At 40.1% G+C, this 15,426-nt stretch overlaps 1 protein-coding gene across 1 annotated transcript in view; it reads left to right on the top strand.

The window, feature by feature from the left end:
• FAR2 (fatty acyl-CoA reductase 2) overlaps positions 1-10,285 on the top strand; it is a 54,181-nt gene extending 43,896 nt beyond the window's left edge. Inside the window, exons 9-11 of the mRNA XM_052640987.1 lie at positions 2,322-2,451; positions 8,818-8,945; positions 10,123-10,285. Coding sequence (XP_052496947.1) covers positions 2,322-2,451; positions 8,818-8,945; positions 10,123-10,285 — 421 coding nt within the window. The remainder of the gene's footprint in view (positions 1-2,321; positions 2,452-8,817; positions 8,946-10,122) is intronic.
• Positions 10,286-15,426: the final 5,141 nt, after the last annotated feature.

Below are 15,426 nucleotides of genomic sequence, written 5' to 3'. Positions count from 1 at the left end.
AGATCTTCTGGGGAAGGGAATGGCAACCCACTCCAGTATTCTTGCTTGGGAAATCCCATGGACAGAGGAGCCTAGCAGGCTACACTCCACCGGGTCATAAGAGTCGGACATGTTGCAGCAACTAATCAACAACATTTCTATTTTTCTGTTGGGTTGTACTTATTATGGAAGTGGTGTGTGTACTATATATGTGTAAATATATAATTAATGTGTTTTCTTGAAGTCAGTGTCTTATTCTGTAGCTCTGATTATGAAGTTTTTTTAATACAAGGGAAACTACATATAATGCAAGTCTTAAGAGCATGGAGTTTGGTCAGACTTACAGACTTAAATCCTGGCTTTCACTAATTTACCCATATGAGCCCTAAATTACTTAACCTTTCTAAATACTAACTTGTTGAAAAGAGATTGTAATCATACCTATTTTACAGGATTTTACATCAGAGTGCATAGAATATAGTAATCACCATTATTACCAAAGAAAAATCTTATATGATAAAATGAATCATTTTTCCTTTATAACTTTTCATTGTATGCATTAATAAGATCTTCACTACATGAAAATAATAAGTGTACTCTTTCTTTCTAAAAAAATACTATTTTGCTGATACAGTCCTGTACATAAAATGATACACCATTGTATACATTGTATAGTCACTTGTACAATGATTATTTTTTAAAAGTAAATTATTGAAATCATATCAATTACTTCAGAGTTGTAAAATGAATAAAGATTGTAAATTTGTTTGGACTGCTGTAACAGAATATCATCGACTATGTGGCTTATAAACAATAGCTTTATTTCTCATAGAACTGGAGACTAGAAAGCCTACAATCAAGGTGCTGGTGGATCCAGCATCTGCTGAGGGCCCACTTCCTGGTTTCTGACAGCCTGTGTTCTCTGTGTCCTCACAGGCTGGCAGGGCCAAGGGAGCTTTCTGGGGTCCCTTTTATAAGGGCTTTCCACATCTGCTGAAGTCTCCTTCTCCAATACTACCACATTAGGAGGAATAGGTTTCAACATGTGAATTGCAGGGGGATATAAACATTCAGTCTATAGCCAAGATGTTAGATGACAATAGCAAATGGAACTCTATTATGATGCTTGAATTAGGGAATAATGATTCTACAGCCTTGCTTAAGAATTTCCCATAATACAATGAGAGAAGTACCTCATGAGTCATTAGGGATATGGACATGAGGATTTGACCAGAAATAAGACCAAATTCCCAAAATAGCATCATAAGTCATTATGGGGTCAACTATAGTAGTCACTGTTACCAAGATTAGCCTAACTGGTTAAGATAAAAATCAAATGATCTGTAGGCCAGACATGATTTGTAGCCAGAAAATCTAGGTTTGAGCAGTAACTATGTGACCCTGTACCTATTAATCCTTCTGCAAAATGAAGATAAACAATATAGACCCTGACTACCTCATGGAATCATACTGTATAAATTAAGAAAGCATGTTTTTTAAAAATATAAATTGTTACAAAATTGGGAAGTTCAAACAGCAGGTCCTCACCACGGTGTTAAAAGATATGATCCATTTAAAGTAATGAGATCCAGGGGGTCCCATTTACAAAAGCAAAGACTTTTTGAAGTCCATCAAAACTGGGCGGAATTTTGGCTTTGGCACATGATATTATCATGGCTACTCAATCTTTTCTAAGCTAACTTTACCTGTTCATAAAAACACAAACCTACCTAACAGGGATGTTACAGGTATTAGTGGAGACAGTATTTTTTTAAACGTTATCAGCACTGTGCCTGAGTAGATTATTAACAAATAAAATATATTTTCCCCTTAAATCTGCATTAAGAGCTGTTTTTGGTTCACCAGATGCTAATATAGTCACCACTTCTGCCCAGAGTTTGAGGTTTGAAACCTCAAATCAATAAATTTAAAAAAAAAATCCAAGAACATACATTAAAGAAGAGAAATAAGTTTTCTTCTTGTCTACCTCAGAATTCCAAGAACGAAGAGTATGTCATTGGGGGTGGATATGTTGCTCAGCTTTTAGAATACTTGCAACTCTTGAAAAAGAGATGGTAGGAAAGAGACAGAGAAGTAGCTTAGTGGTATTAAAATGCCTGCTATAACAAGCTCCTTTAGGTTCGGCTGCATCCCTTCTTTCAACAGAGGGTTAATGTGGAAGAGAAAAAAGAATAAGAATTTTAATGAGGAACTGAGGGAAAAGTGGGGAGAAATAACTTTTATATTTTTCAGACCTAATTTGTCATATATCCCTGTGCAGTAGCAGGAAAGCCATCATCTGTGGTGCATTGATATTTGCTCCTATGTGATCTTTACCTCAGGATGACAAAGCTCATGAATCGGCTTTTAAGAACCCTTTCCATGGTGGAGTATTTCATCAACCGGAGCTGGGAATGGAGCACATACAACACTGAAATGCTGATGTCCGCGCTGAGTCCCGAAGACCAGAGAGTGAGTACACTCCTGACAAGCAACGGGAAAGCCTTCCCCACTCGGAACTTAGAACTATTTGACTTGGAGAGCTGATGAATAAAGGCAGTTTTATATACACAGAATTTTTTTTCTTTTTGGGCTAAGAAAATCAGTGAATGCTATCAACGCAATGGCAGGACACAAGTTTAACATAAGAGATCCAGTTTCTTAGCCTTTGGTCAGCTTCTCCCTGCTATTCTGCAGTCAGGTCTCATAAACTTTGTTTCACTCCTTTGTTCACCTTTGGTGAGTGAAAGTCAAGTCAAGTCACTCAGTTGTGCCCGACTCTTTGCAACCCCATGGACAGTAGCCTGTACCAGGCTCCTCCGTTCATGGGATTTTCTAGGCAAGAGTACTGGAGTGGATTGCCATTTCCTTCTCTTTTCAACAAATCCTCAGTTCCTCTGTCTTTCCCTCCCAAACATATGCCTTCAATGAAAACCAATAATTTTATGGCTCAGCAACTCTCTCATCCACTGTTCTTGTCAAATCAAAATCATTCTGCATCATCAAAGCTACATACAGTTCCTTTCTTCCAACCTTTTTAAAGCTAACCTTCCACCTCTGTGTTCTAGCCCACCTTAGATCTCCTACCATCAGCATTCCCCTCTCTGTAGCATTGTCATTCTTCCTCCCTATAATGATTTCTCTTTGACCATTCAGACATTTATTTCTCAAGACAGGCATATGCTTTAAATTGTTTAGTGTAAGTACTATTTGGGCTTCCTGGTGGCTCAGATGGTAAAGCGTCTGCCTGCAACTTGGAAGCTTTGGGTTCGATCCCTGGGTCAGGAAGATCTCCTGGAGAAGGAAAAGGCACCCCACTCCAGTACTCTTGCCTGGAAAATCCTATAGATGGAGGAGCCTGGTAGGCTAGAGTCCATGGGGTTGCAAAGATTATGACTGAGCAACTTCACTTTACTTTTTACTTTATAAGTACTATTTATTTCTCTGTATTAGCTTCTAACCAGTCACAAACAGTTGTCCTGAAATTCACAAATATAGAAAACTGTATTATATACATGTTCCTAGCTTTGTTTTTCCTCCATTCGTTCCTTGAGCACATCCTTGGTTTTTAATTAAGCTTTAAAGTTTTCAGTCTCTTGACTGACATTTTCCATTAAATTTTCTTAAAGAAAAAAAAAAGATAAATTTCTTCATTTATCTTGTACTTGACAGCATGTAGAAGAAACCAAGTCATGTTGAGAAGTAAATGTTAGATATACCCTCACCTGCTATCTACCAGCCTTATAGTGCATGATTCAAATGCAAGTCCTAAAATTACTTCCTACCAGGAAACCTAAGGATTACTTGCAGTCAGACACAATATTTGTTATATTAAATGTACTAGTTGAGATTTTGTTGTTGTTTAGTCGCTAAGTTATGTCTGACCGCTTGTGACCCCATGGACTGTAGCCTGCCAGGCTCCTCTGTCCATGGGATTCTCCAGGCAAGAATATTGGAGTGGCTTGCCATTTCCTTCTCTAGAGGATCTTAGCAACCCAGGGATTGAATCCATGGCTTCTGCATTAGCAGGTGAATTCATCACCACTGAGCCACCAGGAAAGCCCAGTTGAGATTTAGAGGAATATTTTAACTGAAATCATCGCTCAGTTCAGTTCAGTCACTCAGTTGTGTCCGACTCTTTGTGACCCCATGAACCGCAGCACACCAGGCCTCCCTGTCCATCACTAACTCCTGGAATTGACCCAAACCCATGTCCATCGAGTCAGTGATGCCATCCAACCATCTCATCCTCTGTTATCCCCTTCTCCTCCTGCCCTCAATCTTTCCCAGCATCAGGTCTTTTCAAATGAGTCAGCTCTTCACATCAGGTGGCCAAAGTATTGGAGTTTCAGCTTCAACGTCAGTCCCTCCAATTAACACCCAGGACTGATCTCCTTTAGGATGCACTGGTTGGATCTCCTTGTAGTCCAAGGGTCTCTCAAGAGTCTTCTCCAACACCACAGTTCAAAAGCATCAGTTCTTCAGTGCTCAGCTTTCTTTATAGTCCAACTCTCACATCCATACATGACCACTGGAAAAACCATAGCCTTGACTAGACAGACCTTTGTTGACAAAGTAATTTCTCTGCTTTTTAATGTGCTGTCTAGGTTGGTCATAACTTTCCTTCCAAGGAGTAAGCGGCTTTTAATTTCATGGCTGCAGTCACCATCTGCAGTGGTTTTGGAGCCTACCTCTAAATTGAGAAGTGAAAGTCACTCAGTTGTGTCCTTGCATCTCCATGGCCTATACAGTCCATGGAATTCTCCAGCCCAGAATACTGGTGTGGGTAGCCCTTCCCTTCTCCAGGGGATCTTCCCAACCCAGGGTTCGAACCCAGGTCTCCCGCATTGCAGGCAGATATTTTACCAGCTGAACCACAAGGGAAGCCCCAAAATACTGGACTGAGTAGCCTATCCCTTCTCCAGTGGACCTTCCTGACCCAGGAATCAAACCAGGGTCTCCTACATTGTAGGCAGATTCTTTACCAACTGAGCTATAGGGGAAGCCTAAGTAACTCTAAAATGGACATGAAATAAAACCCTTTTCCCAGAAATGTTTACATACGTTGTATAGACAAAATTCTTCAAAGCACCTGTGTTTAAAATACATGGATCAAACCAGATTATTTTTAAAAACCCATCGTGGTATTATAAATTACACGTGACTTATCTTTATTGCATTTTCTTCATGGAATTTACACATCTAAATAATGCAAAAGATAATAAGCTTATAGTTTCAATTTTGACACTTTACAAATATTTTAACCTAAAACAAAAATTTTGTGAAAAAAAAAGAATCAAAGCTGCAGTAGATTTCACATATACATATGCTTGTAAAATACTTTAGCAAAGGTAATAGTCCTGAATACCTGCACAATTGCCAAGCTCTGGTGTGGCTCAGAATTCAGTTTCATTTGCCATATAGAATGAGGATTCCAAATTAGGGCTTCATTGAAATCTAATTTAGAAATATGAAATAGCATAAAAATAAAAGTCTCTGCATATATAGATGAATACGCAGCATTTGGTGGTACTGTGGAAAATAAAAATATCCAAACAAAGTGATACAGAATTACTTAGCAGTTTTTGGATAAGTCTGTGAAGCTCTCTGGAACTTGTTAGTCTTGTCTGCTTTCCTTGTTAATACTGCAGTTTACTTCACAGAGATTTGCGGTAACTTGAAGTAAATACATGTAGTAAAAGACCAAAGCAGAAATAAAATATAAGCCAGGGAAAATATGTACTAAAATAGGAACTTAAGAGCAAGAATGAAAAAAACTGACATTCATGTCTAGTCTGTAAGATCCTGCTGTGTGTGCTGTCGCTTCAGTCGTGTCCAACTCTTTGCGACCCTATGGATCACAGCCCGCCAGGCTCCTCTGTCCATGGGATTCTCCAGGCAAGAATACTGGAGTGGGTTGCTGTGTCCTCCTCCAGGGGATATTCCCAACCCAAGGACTGAACCTGTGTCTCTTCTGTCTCCTGCTTTGGCAGGTGGGTTCTTTACCACTAGCACCACCTCAGTTCAGTTCAGTTCAGTCGCTCAGTCGTGTCCGATCCTTTGCCACCCCATGAATTGCAGCACGCCAGGCCTCCCTGTCCATCACCAGCTCCCGGAGTTCACTCAGACTCATGTCCATCGAGTCGGTGGTGCCATCCAGCCATCTCATCCTCTGAAAGCTCTAAAAGATTCTACTAAGTCACTACATTTGAGGAGGAAATTTGTTAAGATTTTCGGTGGCAACGTGAAAAGGCATTCTTTAAGAGGAAATAGCCAGTGTTCTGCGTGTTCCACTCGAAATGGTTCTGAAGGGCTCCATCTAGTGGCATACCAAGAGACAGAGTGGATAAACCTATGTAAAGCAAATAGAGAATATAAATTCTGCTTAGTTAGTCCTTAGGCATTGCTTCTCAAAGTTTACCTTAATCAGCAAAATGAAGTAGTGATATTTCAGAAAAGGGTGCTAGGCCAAGGGAAAACAGCAAAATTTATTAATGGAAAGAAAAACATATGTAGTTTGTCTTGGTGCCTAATGTATTATTCTCTCTTAAAAATAATTCTCCTTTACTTGAAATTAAATTAGGTTTCACCAGACTAATATCAGTTCCTTAAAATTTCTAAGACTGCCTAAAGGCCAAATATTTGTCCTTGATCAATGTTTAAATCTAGATCTGATAGACAAGAGTGCCTGATGAACTATGGATGGAGGTTCATGACATTGTACAGGAGACAAGGATCAAGACCATCCCCAAGAAAAAGAAAAGCAAAATGGCTGTCTGAGGAGGCCTTACAAATAGCTGTGAAAAGAAGAGAAGCAAAAAGCAAAGGAGAAAAGGAAAGATATACCCATTTGAATGCAGAGTTTCAAAGAATAGCAAGGAGAGATAAGAAAGCCTTCCTCAGCGATCAATGCAAAGAAATAGAGGAAAACAATAGAATGAGACAGACTAGAGATCTCTTCAAGAAAATTAGAGATACCAAGGGAACATTTCATGCAAAGATGGGCTCCATAAAGGACAGAAATGGTATGGACCTAACAGAAGCAGAAGATATTAAGAAGAGGTGGCAAGAATACACAGAACTATACAAAAAGGATCATCAAGACTCAGATAATCATGATGGTGTGATCACTCACCTAGAGCCAGACAACCTGGAATGTGAAGTCAAGTGGGCCTTAGGAAGCATCACTACAAACAAAGCTAGTGGAGGTGATGGAATTCCAGTTGAGCTATTTCAAATCCTGAAAGATGATGCTGTGAAAGTGCTGCACTCAATATGCTGGCAAATTTGGAAAACTCAGCAGTGGCCACAGGACTGGAAAAGGTCAGTTTTCATTCCAATCCGAAAGAAAGGCAATGCCAAAGAATGCTCAAACTACCACACAATTGCACTCATCTCACATGCTAGTAAAGTAATGCTCAAATTTCTCCAAGCCAGGCTTCAGCAATACGTGAACCATGAACTTCCAGATGTTCAAGGTGGTTTTAGAAAAGGAAGAGGAACCAGAGATCAAACTGCCAACATCCGCTGGATCATCAAAAAAGCAAGAGTTCCAGAAAAACATCTATTTCTGCTTTATTGACTATGCCAAAGCCCTTGACTGTGTGGATAACAATAAACTGTGAAAAATTCTGAAAGACATGGGAATACCAGACCACCTAACCTGCCTCTTGAGAAATCTGTATGCAGGTCAGGAAGCAAGTTAGAACTGGACATGGAACAACAGACTGGTTCCAAATAGGAAAAGGAGTACGTCAAGGCTGTATATTGTCACCCTGCTTATTTAACTTAGATGCCATAGTACATCATGAGAAATGCTGGGCTGGAAGAAGCACAAGCTGGAATCAAGATTGCCGGGAGAAATATCAATAACCTCAGATATGCAGATGACACCACCCTTATGGCAGAAAGTGAAGAGGAACTACAAAGCCTCTTGATGAAAGTGAAGAGGAGAGTGAAAAAGTTGGCTTAAAGCTCAACATTCAGAAAGCTAAGATCATGGCATCCGGTCTCATCACTTAATGGCAAACATGTGGAAACAGTGGCTGACTTTATTTTGGGGGGCTCCAAAATCACTGCAGATGGTGATTGCAGCCATGAAATTAAAAGACGCTTACTCTTTAGAAGGAAAGTTATGACCAGCCTAGACAGCACATTAAAAAGCAGAGAAATTACTTTGTCAACAAAGGTCTGTCTAGTCAAGGCTATGGTTTTTCCAGTAGCCATGTTGGTTGTGAGAGCTGGACTATAAAGAAAGCTGGGTGCTGAAGAATTGATGCTTTTGAACTGTGGTGTTGGAAAAGACTCTTGAGAGACCCTTGGACTACAAGAAGATCCAACCAGTCCATCCTAAAGAAAATCAGTCCTGGGTTTTCATTGGAAGGACTGATGTTGAAGCTGAAACTCCAGTACTTTGGCCACCTGATGCAAAGAGCTGACTCTTTTGGAAGGACCCTGATGTTGGGAAATTGAGGGCAGGAGACGGGAACGACAAAGGATGAGATGGTTAGTTGGCATCACTGACTCAATGGACATGAGTTGGGGTAAACTCTGGGAGTTGGTGATGTTCAGGGAGGCCTGGTGTGCTACGGTTCATGGGATTGCAGAGTTGGACATGACTGAGCGATTGCATTGAACTGAATGTTTAAATATTTCTTATACATGGCAATCCATATTATCACTGCCTTTAAAATAACAGCTCAAATAATCTCATTTGGAGGGGTATCACCTAAATCTTCCAAACCGAATGTCACTTATTTATATAAAAAAAACTTCATCAAATGTGCAAAGTGATCATCCAGCAATTCTGACAGTCCATAATCTCTTCTTGCCTTTCAGGTGTTCAACTTTGATGTACGTCAGTTGAACTGGTTAGAATACATTGAAAATTATGTTTTAGGAGTTAAGAAGTACTTATTGAAAGAGGATATGGCTGGGATCCCAGAAGCAAAGCAACACTTAAAAAGGTAGGTATAACAGTTAACATTTAATGAGTACTTAGCATGTGTATCTCATTTTATACCAGGCATGAAATTTGAGGAGAGCAGTTAATATTTTTCCAGCCTTTATACTATATATCCTAGTATACACTGTTTATTTAGACTTCACCACACTTCTATGAGGCAGGTAGTATTTTTGTTATCCCATTTCCATCAAAGAACTATGTAGGCTCAAAGGAGGGAGTGGGCAAGCTGTACATGGTAAGCGGAGGAGCCAGATTTGTATCTAAGTTTGTTTCTTCTATCATATCCTGTCATAATGTGATATAAAGAATACCCAACAGGCAGGAAACCTGATGGATACTATTTAACATAGGCAAATCAATTAACTGTTCTTCAATAGCTTTGACTGCCTGAAATTTTTTTCAATAATTAATTAATCCCTAAGGAACATAGAATTATAGCAGTCTTGCATAATTCTGGTAGAAGCAAAGGGTTTTTAATGCAGAGATGACCAGGATGGGAAAAGTTGATTGCAAACAGACAGGAACCTTGAAAAGCAAGGTGAGACTTTAGAATTTACCCTCTAGTAAACGAGAATCTGGAGAAGGCAATGGCAACCCACTCCAGTACTCTTGCCTAGAGAACCCCATGGACGGAGGAGCCTGGTAGGCTGCAGTTCATGGGGTCGCTAAGAGTTGGACACGACTAAACGACTTCACTTTCACTTTTCACTTTCATGCATTGGAGAAGGAAATGGCAACCCACTCCAGTGTTCTTGCCTGGAGAATCCCAGGGACAGAGGAGCCTGGTGGGCTGCTGTCTATGGGGTCGCACAGAGTCGGACACGACTGATGCGACTTAGCAGCAGCAGCAAATGAGAATCAGTGATTTGTGATATACAGTAACATGATCAAAGTGTATTTAAGAAAGCTTATATTAGCCGTGTTTATAAGACAGGTTAAAGCAGAGAGGTATGAGAAAGGGAAACTAGTCAGGGGAATATTGTAGAAATATGATTACTCAGAAGGAATGTGGTGGAAATGAAAGATATCAAAATCAAAAGACTATCAGATAGTGCCATATACCTGAGGACGCTTAATTATTTGCTGGTCATAGCCAGGAAAAGATACATTTATGCCTTAGGTAACATAGTTGGGTATTTGATACTGTGTTGACTTTGACTATACATGTCTGTTTCTAGGCTCCGAAATATTCACTACCTCTTCAATACTGCTCTCTTCCTCATCGCCTGGCGTCTCCTCATTGCAAGATCTCAGGTGGCTCGGAATGTGTGGTTCTTCATCGTGAGCTTCTGCTACAAATTCCTCTCCTACTTTAGGGCGTCTAGCACACTCGATGCCTAAGGACATTTGGTGATCCCCCTTTGTCTGGAACCTCTCAGATACCTCTAAAACGGCAACTGTGGTTCTCAAGATTAGGTAACAAACATGCCCATCATTACCTGTCAAATGTGCTGCCATGTATTCATCCTTATTTCAAAACTATACATTTTCATTTCATTTCAGTGAGAGAACAAAAGTCATATCCTAGCCAATTAGACACATTTTAGGAAAAAAAATTGTTTCTTTAACATTATTCTGTGCTCTTGAATATAAAACACCAAAGGACACCCATCTTCCCTTATTTAGCTTTGTTCTCCTTGAGAGGACTAATGTCAACTAAACATGGAAGGACACATGACAGACGTTGAGATATGCTAAAGAAAGGCAGTTGTCATTGGAACCATTTAGTACAGTGTGCTTAGTATACTTAGTGTACTTAGCATAAAAGCTGAAAATCAAGATAAGTAGACAAAGGTCTCAACATCGTCATAAATGCTTAAGAGAAACAATTCTCCATGGAGGTTTCTGCTTTCTTTTTGTGCTATACTATGGAGTCCTGGTTGAGGGCAGGGGAATTAGAAAAGTGGGTTTACATCTAACATTTTCCTTCACTATACCCACATCTGAAACCTGAAGAGAACCAAGAGGTGTAAATAATGTATATAGAGTGAGGGCTCAAGCATATTTTAATTATGGCTGATTATTATGCTTTTAAGTAAAAATTGGTTCTCATAATTTGAATGACAACTATTGTTTCTAAATCATTTGAATCATCAGTTGTCCTGATTACCTCCTCTTAGGAGTTTTCCTCTTGTTCATTAAAGTGGCCAAATCCCTTATATTTAAGCTTATATTGCCCAGGCCTTCGATTAGAGTGAATAATGTCAGATGAAGGCCCTAGGCTAAAATCATGTAAAAACCCATTTTCCTGATCTTTGCCACTGAGAAAAGCAAAATTGCAAATAAAAAATGTAAATGCTAGTCATATTTTCTGTGGGGAAGTTCACTCTTTCACCAGGACTTGCTAGTATCTTGATCACTCCAGTTGCAGAATGTTACCTGTACAATGTGCAGCAGAAAAGGACAGACTTCATTAAGTGACTGGAAGTTCAGACAACAGGTGTTGTTTTAAAAATAGTTTACATATAATGCAAATGAATTAGTAAAAATCTGTTATCAAATTCCCATATTAATAATATAACTGTTATCCCAACTTTCCTCATATTTGAGAGATGAGTGCATTTTAGATTGCAGCACTTCATGTTAAACACGTGGGATATGATTCAAATAACAGTACCTGGGGCCTAAGTAACTAAAAAGAATCATAACTACTAGAAAATTATATGAGCATAAAACATTCAATGGTAGTTATACATATGGCTCACTTCCTGGGATAATTGGTTAATACTCAGAAAGGCACATTCATGTGGTAGAAGTATACTACAGCTGTGAGGGCAACTTCTAGCTCAGTATTATTTGAAATTTTTCTGAACCCCATAAAGCACATTTGGGCTCAGGGCAGGGAGACTCTTCTGGGCAATGTCTTTCTCAATCTCATCTAAGTTATGCAAACTACTTTCCAGGGCAGAAAACCCAGCTCTGAAAGAAAGCACCTGGTTATCTGCAGTTTGAGATTTCTGTGTGATATGTTTGAGTTGATTAAGATAAAAACTATAGATGATAAAAAAGAAATCAAGATATAATTCAGTGAAATTGGACAAAACATAATAGTTCTAAGAATTTACTATCTTTTGGTTATTTTGTTTCACCAATTCAATAAATTCCACTGATCATTCAGTTTTGACTTGATTAAATGAAAATTTGAATTAAAGACTGATTTCCTCTCTTCTAGTATTGTATCTTTAACTGCTGACTACTGCAATAGATCCTCTCCCTCATCCTTAGGAAAATAAAAAGAAACTACCAGATGAATATGAATTAACACATACCCATAATGCTTTGTTTTTCAGACACCATTAATAGGGTACAGAGCAGGATGAGCACAGCCCTTACACGAGGTAGCCATTGCTGTGCCTCATTACTCTGCACCCTGTTATTAGGCAACAGGTCTTGCTCAGCCATTGGTCAGTCCCTCAGTGGGCCCCACCCACAAGCAGCAAGCTGTTAGTGAGCAACCATTAGTTGTCCTGCTCAGTTATTGGTCAGTGCCACAGTGGGCACGCCCCATAAGTAACTGTCAATGAGGGACGATTAGGGAAGTGATTCAGCCAAGGGTCAGTGGTGCGGTGGTCATCGGGTAAAAGACAGATTCAGGCCTTCTCCTGGAGGCCCTCCAGCTCATCCAGGCTTGGGCCAGTGAGTGAACTGGAGGACCCAGGGAACAGACTGGGAACTATGTAATGCAGGGCTCCAGAGCCCTAAAGCCCTCCACTAGCCTTGGCCCAGACCTTGAGAAGCAGTGAACCTCTCCCCCATCCCTGTCTCTGCTACCAAATAGCACAGATATCTGCCTTGGTTGCAGTCTGTGAGACATGGTCTCCCCTCTTTTTGGGCAGCCTGAGGAGACTGAGGGTGAGGTGGCTTGGGTGCATGGCAGAGATGACAACTTGGCAGGGTTTGGGGACCTGGCCCTGAGAGTGCTGCCAGCTGAAATCTGCCTCCTCTTAGCCAGGACCAGGACCTTGGAGGATGCAGGTTGTGCCTTGGGACCTTGCCCTTTCTTGGACAAGAGAATAACAGAGACAGAGAATAACATTGGTTCGGTAGAGATTTACAGGAACATCGTTCCCCAATCATGACCTGACCTCAAGAACAAAGGATCTGATGCCTAGAAGTTTGTAACAACTAACCACGGCCCTCCTTCACCTTTGGCTTTTAAAGGGGCTTGTTGAAAGCTTTCACTAACTGGGTTTCTTAAGGCATCAGCCACCCATTTCCTTGTATGAATCTGAAGTAAACCTTTCTCTGTTCCAAACTCTAATGTTTTAGTATTGACAGACCTCACTGTGCATCAGGCACATGGACTTGCAATTCGGTAACACATGCTGAAGAATATTCTACCTCTGGTATTAGAGAAATGGCACAAAGTTCTCTTGTGATGATTAAGCTGTAAAAGTATGTATCTGCATGAAAGAAAACCCCTAGCTACTTTATATCAAGACCAATTAACAATAATTTGAGTGCCTAATATATACAATCCAGTAAGAACTTCCTACTTTTGATGGAGAAGGGGGCAGTAAGTACAAAGAAAGGGTTACTTTTAAAAAGCTTTGGTAATCCCTATATTCTGCACCCACAAGATATTACAGTAACAAACATTACAGAATTGAAAAGTCAACACGAGGCAATTAATTCTAGAAAAAGTTGAGGCAGATGGGCACACAAATCAGAAAAACATTTCTCAAAATTTTATACTAACTTAACATCTCCAGCTAGTATAAAATTTAACTCATTTAAATTTTTAGCTCATTTAAATAAGTGACTTAGAATTTCACGGTAAAATTGACTTGAGAAGGGGCTAATAGTCAAGTAGTGTAACTCATAGTAAGCATTAACAATTAAATTAGACCAGCCTAAAGTTTCTTGGATTGTAAAGAGATCAAACCAGTCAATCCTAAAGGAAAACAATCCTGAATATTCACTGAACGGACTGATGCTAAAGCTGAAGTTCCAAATGGCTACCTGATGTTCTTTGGCTACCTGATGCGAAGAACTGACTCCTTAGAAAAGACTCTGATGCTGGGAAAGATTGAAAACAGGAGAAGGCAACAACAGAGGATGAGATGGTTGGATGACATCACTGGCTTGATGGATACCAGTCTGAGCAAGTTCAGGGAGTTGGTGATGGACAGGGAAGCCTGGTGTGCTGCAGTCCATGGGGTTGCAGAGTCAGACACGACTGACCGAATAAACTGAACTGAATGTTTCTAAAAATTCAATGTTTCAAATTTCACAAGAATCACATGCAAATCTCCACATAACTTTCCCCTGTACATTTTCTCTGAAAATCTAAAAAATTATGTTTTGGGAACCATATACAAATATGGAAAATTATGAAAGAGATGGGGAATACCACAACACCTAACCTGCCTCTTGAGAAGTCTGTATGCAGGCCAGGAAGCAACAGTTAGAACTGGACATAGAACAGACTGGTTCCAAATAGGAAAAGGAGTACGTCAAGGCTGTATATTGTCACCCTGCTTATTTAACTTATATGCAGAGTACATCATGAAACACTGGACGGGAAGAAATACAAGCTGGAATCAAGATTGCCAGGAGAAATATCAATCACCTCAGATATGCAGATGACACCACCCTTATGGCAGAAATTGAAGAGGAACTCAAAAGCCTCTTGATGAAAGAGTGAAAAAGTTGGCTTAAAGCGCAACATTCAGGAAACAAAGATCATGGCATCCAGTCCCATCACTTCATGGGAAATAGATGGGGAAACAGTGGAAACAGTGTCAGGCTTTCTTTTTCTGGGCTCCAAAATCACTGCAGATGGTGACTGCAGTCATGAAATTAAAAGACACTTACTCCTTGGAAGAAAAGTTATGACCAACCTAGATAGTATATTCAAAAGCAGAGACATTACTTTGCTGACTAAGGTCTGTCTAGTCAAGGCTATGGTCTTCCCTGTGGTCATGTATGGATGTGAGAGTTGGACTGTGAAGAAGGCTGAGCGCCAAAGAATTGATGCTTTTGAACTGTAGTGTTGGAGAAGACTCTTGAGAGTCCCTTGGACTGCAAGGAGATCCAACCGGTCCATTCTGAAGATCAGCCCTGGGATTTCTTTGGAAGGAATGATGCTAAAGCTGAAACTCCAGTACTTTGGGCACTCCATGCGAAGAGTTAACTCATTGGAAAAGACTCTGATGCTGAGAGGGATTGGGGGCAGGAGGAGAAGGGGACGACAGAGGATGAGATGGCTGGATGGCATTACTGACTCGATGGACGTCTGAGTGAACTCTGGGAGTTGGTGATGGGACAGGGAGGCCTGGCGTGCTGTGCTGTGATTCATGGGGTCGCAAAGAATCGGACACGACTGAGCGACTCAACTGAACTGATACAAATATGAAAAAATGCTCACTACCTAGATTACTTCTTAAAAATATAACAAATTGCTAGAATTGCTGATTTTAAGATATAACTGACTTGAGAGAAGAATGCCCTGTGAGGTGCAGATACAATTATGACAACAG

This window comes from Budorcas taxicolor, chromosome 5 (genome assembly GCF_023091745.1).
Source record: "Budorcas taxicolor isolate Tak-1 chromosome 5, Takin1.1, whole genome shotgun sequence".
NCBI classification, from domain to species: Eukaryota; Metazoa; Chordata; class Mammalia; order Artiodactyla; family Bovidae; genus Budorcas; species Budorcas taxicolor.
Note: the sequence above shows the minus strand (reverse complement) of the source record. Positions and strands in the feature narration are given on the sequence as shown.